This window comes from Atta colombica, unplaced genomic scaffold, assembly GCF_001594045.1.
Source record: "Atta colombica isolate Treedump-2 unplaced genomic scaffold, Acol1.0 scaffold164, whole genome shotgun sequence".
Lineage (NCBI taxonomy): Eukaryota > Metazoa > Arthropoda > Insecta > Hymenoptera > Formicidae > Atta > Atta colombica.
Genome location: NW_017259255.1, coordinates 1,463,129 through 1,466,809, shown reverse-complemented (window position 1 = coordinate 1,466,809; position 3,681 = coordinate 1,463,129). Strand labels below are relative to the sequence as shown.

Here is a 3,681-nt window from a genome sequence, read left to right as displayed (position 1 = left end):
ATAAGTCCGGTCGCGGTCGCTTGAAGAGAGACTTTTTAAAATGTTGCAGATTTTGATTTTTTTTATCGAAAGCGTTAAGATTGAATGTTGTTGCAATCGATAGTTAATATCCTTTTTCCAAGACAGACGGACTTCCATATTCTCCCCTCAGAAGAGTGCAAGAGATCGCTATACTGAGTCAAAGTGACAAATTTTTTCTGAAAAACAATCGATACCGACGAGAATGAATTTTTGTCTACTTACTTAATTTTGATATTGATTATCGAGAAATGATTCCCATATTTCTCTTTTAGATGGTCATAAAGGCAGCCATACCTACCCGAACATACAATTTATACAATTTTTTAATACAATTTTCTTACTTCATGTAAATCCTTCTTCTGAGGAGTATAGAAATTCGCCTATCTTAGACTAAGAATATTAATTATCGATTACAACAACATTCAACCTTGACGCTTTTAATAACAAAATCAAAATCTACAATTTTGGAAAGCCTACTTCTCCTTCAAATGATCGCGATCGGGCTTAAATATATATATATTTCATTAAATATATATATATATTCATATTTGTCGCTATGAGTAACAAAATCACTACAGTGGCCTCTTGATCTATTTGTATTTGATTAAAATACATTATTTCATATATTATCAAACGTTAGTTTTTAAATAATATATGCTCTAAATATTAAATAAAAAAGATTATATTTATCAGCCTTGAAAATTTTTCTTTAAATTTTTCATATTATTTTTCAGGGTTTCTATATAAATTTTATTCTTCAAAATAGTATTCTTCAAAATTTCTTAGATTTTTAAATATAAATTGAACATTTAAAAATATATTGCAAAAGTCTATATCTCTCTTAAAATTTTTTTATATATGCGAATTCTGAAATTATATATATGTATTATATATTTTAAGACTTCTTATTCTATTATATTTCTGAAGAAAATTTACAAAATTTAAAAGTCAGTTTTCAAATAATAAAAAAATATATATATATATGAAATATTTTTAGAAATATTAAAGTTTTTATTAATCTACAATGTGCTCTTTGTTTCCTGTTTCTTGCTTTTTATCATTTTTTATTTTTTGCCTTTATGTCTCCTACTCAGTTTTTTCGTTTTCTGTAACCAAAATAAAAGTAGAGGAACTTCAAGAGTTAAGTATAAAAAGAAATGCGATTGCCGATAAAATGATCACAAAGAAGGTAAAAAAACAAGAGGTAAAAAACAAGAAACAGAAAGCAAAAAATACATTGTAGATTAAGCTTAAAAGATAGTCTTAGGAATGTCTCTCTTGTGTGAAAGTTAACTGTTTGACCTGAAATCATGTACTTCCATTCGATATCTTCCATTTCAACTCTTGGTCAAGAAAATACCTATTCATCAATTTTCGAAGGAAAAATTCCTTTTATCTGGATTCATGTCCTAATAAGTTTCTAACAATGTGTTTAATTTTAATCTCGGTTCAACTTACTTTTCTTATTCTATAAGAAATAGGAAAAGATGAAGAATAAGTTGAACCAAGATTAAAGTTAATCTACATTAAAACGGGTATCAGTTGAGTTTATCGTTGTCTAGAATCGCGTTTATCCTCAGAGAGATCTCATCCCTCGAGATCTCTCAATGCGATCTTCGCTGTATCCTCGGGGGTGGTATTCCTACGTAGTTGCAGGGTCGGCTGTCGTGGCGTTCTCGGGGCGAGGTTTCCTAGGATTTCAGGCGGCGATGGGGAGGTGGCGAGATGGGAGGGTGGATGATAGGAGAGGGTGCAGGGTGGTACGTGCAGAGCGGCCCTTCCGACCCCTCGCGGCGTACGGCGGTACGTACCGTAGGAGAATCGATCTAAAACTAGGAGTCGCCGCAGTAATTGCTGGGAGGAAGCCAGTGTTACAATTCGCGAGGGCCTCTGTCGTATGCGCCAGTGAAATCTTAAATACACGCCTGTTAATCGCACGTACGCACAGCACGGCACGGTCGTCAGGCCAGGTACGTCCACATCGACGGACGTACGTACGTCGCCGTAACCCCTCCTCGTCGCTCCTCGCCGTTCAATCGCCCTCTCTCTTCCACTGTCTAGCCTGTCCTGGTGGTACGGCAGCACAGGGGCGGCCGGCCGGGGGCGGCCGTGCTTTAATTGCGAGATACATATAACGGAGGGTGTTGTGCATCCTCGCTCTCGTCTACCTCGCGTACGTGCGTACGTACGTTCGAGCGAGACGGAGTGAGGCGCGGCGCCGCGGGTGCGACAAGAACGGCGAGGAGCAACCGCACGAAGAAAAGAAGATTCCACGGTCTGTCATCAGTGATACAAGTCAACCAGCTAGCCAACTAGTAGCTACTACAGCTCGCCGTTATCCGGCCAGTGAGAGTCCAACCAAGTAGACACCTAAACGGCCGGCTAAGCAAAGTGTCGCGCCCGTTAAGAAGAAAAAAAGAAGAAAGAGAAGGAGAAGAGAGAAACAGAGACGGTGTGTGAAGAGAGAGAGAGAGAAGACAGAGAGAGAGAGAGAGAGAGAGAGAGAGAGAGAGAGAGAGAGAGAGAGAGAGAGAGAATCTTGCGAGGGTGTACGCACGAGCAAGCTGGGCGGACAGCAGCGCGACCAGAGAGCAGCATCCTCCGATATATAATGCGACGTGCAACCTTCTTCACTTTCGCCTTAGTGGTCGTTCCTTCAGAATAAAGCCGCGAGTTTGCTGCTGGGACGGTTCCTTACCTGCAGGGCTATGACGTAATGGCAAGAGAGGTACGCATTTCCTTCCGGCAGCTTCTTTTCTCACGCGCATGCAGCATCCACCCTGCAAATCACTTCTGCAATGGAGGAAGGGAGAGGAAAGGAGAATTGCTACTTATTTGTATCGTGAATGAGAGAAATCATTGATGTCGTGAGAGTTTTCTCTCCGCGGAGAGGACGCCTCTCAATGACCTATTTTCACGTGACCTCGTGACACCCGACGATCGGTCCTCAGTTTGCCTCCTCCCCCCAAAGTGCATCACCCTTTTGACAAGGCCGAAGGGACAAGCCCTTTAGACTGCTCCTTCCTTCTCGATAGATATGCATTTCTCCATAAAGAAATGTTTACGCGAATGTTCCACTTTTTCGCTCATAAAATCGCGCTTCATTTCGCTTTTTCGGGACATCTCTGTGTGCTTGCGAGATTGCCTTTTCTGAAACCTCCCGATTGCAGGATTCTATTTGCTTGAAGTATCCTTCGCGATTAATCCTTGCCATAACTTTGAACTTCTGCTTTCGTAAGGATTTATTTCGCTTTATTGAATTATGTCGTGTGTATACTTAGAATTCTATCTTGATTAAGATACCGAGAGGATTACATTTCTCGATTCCTGAAATTCCTAAACATTCGCACTATTGTAATGGATACGGTTTTTCTTCATTTGTAATATGAAAGCACATAGTTGTAGATACTGCTGTTGTCCTAGTTTGTGGATATGTTCAGTATGATTCAAGTCGTTTATCACAATCCACGATTTCTAAAGGGAATAATAAATAAAAAGGAAACATATTCGAACGTATCTTTTAATAAATAGAGAATCGGATCTGGAATATTTAAGATTTTTTTTTATTTATAATTCATATTTTCTTTTGTTGTAGAGTAGCATTTCATCATGATTCTTTGTGTTAATTAGTAATAATTCTTTCTATTGGCATACTCTTTG

General features: G+C 39.0%; 1 protein-coding gene across 1 annotated transcript in view; it reads right to left on the bottom strand.

The window, feature by feature from the left end:
- LOC108686106 (centrosomal protein of 131 kDa-like) overlaps positions 1-2,796 on the bottom strand; it is a 7,384-nt gene extending 4,588 nt beyond the window's left edge. The window contains 3 exon segments of the mRNA XM_018191201.1: positions 1,668-2,298; positions 2,720-2,775; positions 2,778-2,796. Of these exon segments, the coding sequence (XP_018046690.1) occupies positions 1,668-2,298; positions 2,720-2,775; positions 2,778-2,796 (706 nt within the window).
- Between the last annotated feature and the right edge of the window lie 885 nt (positions 2,797-3,681).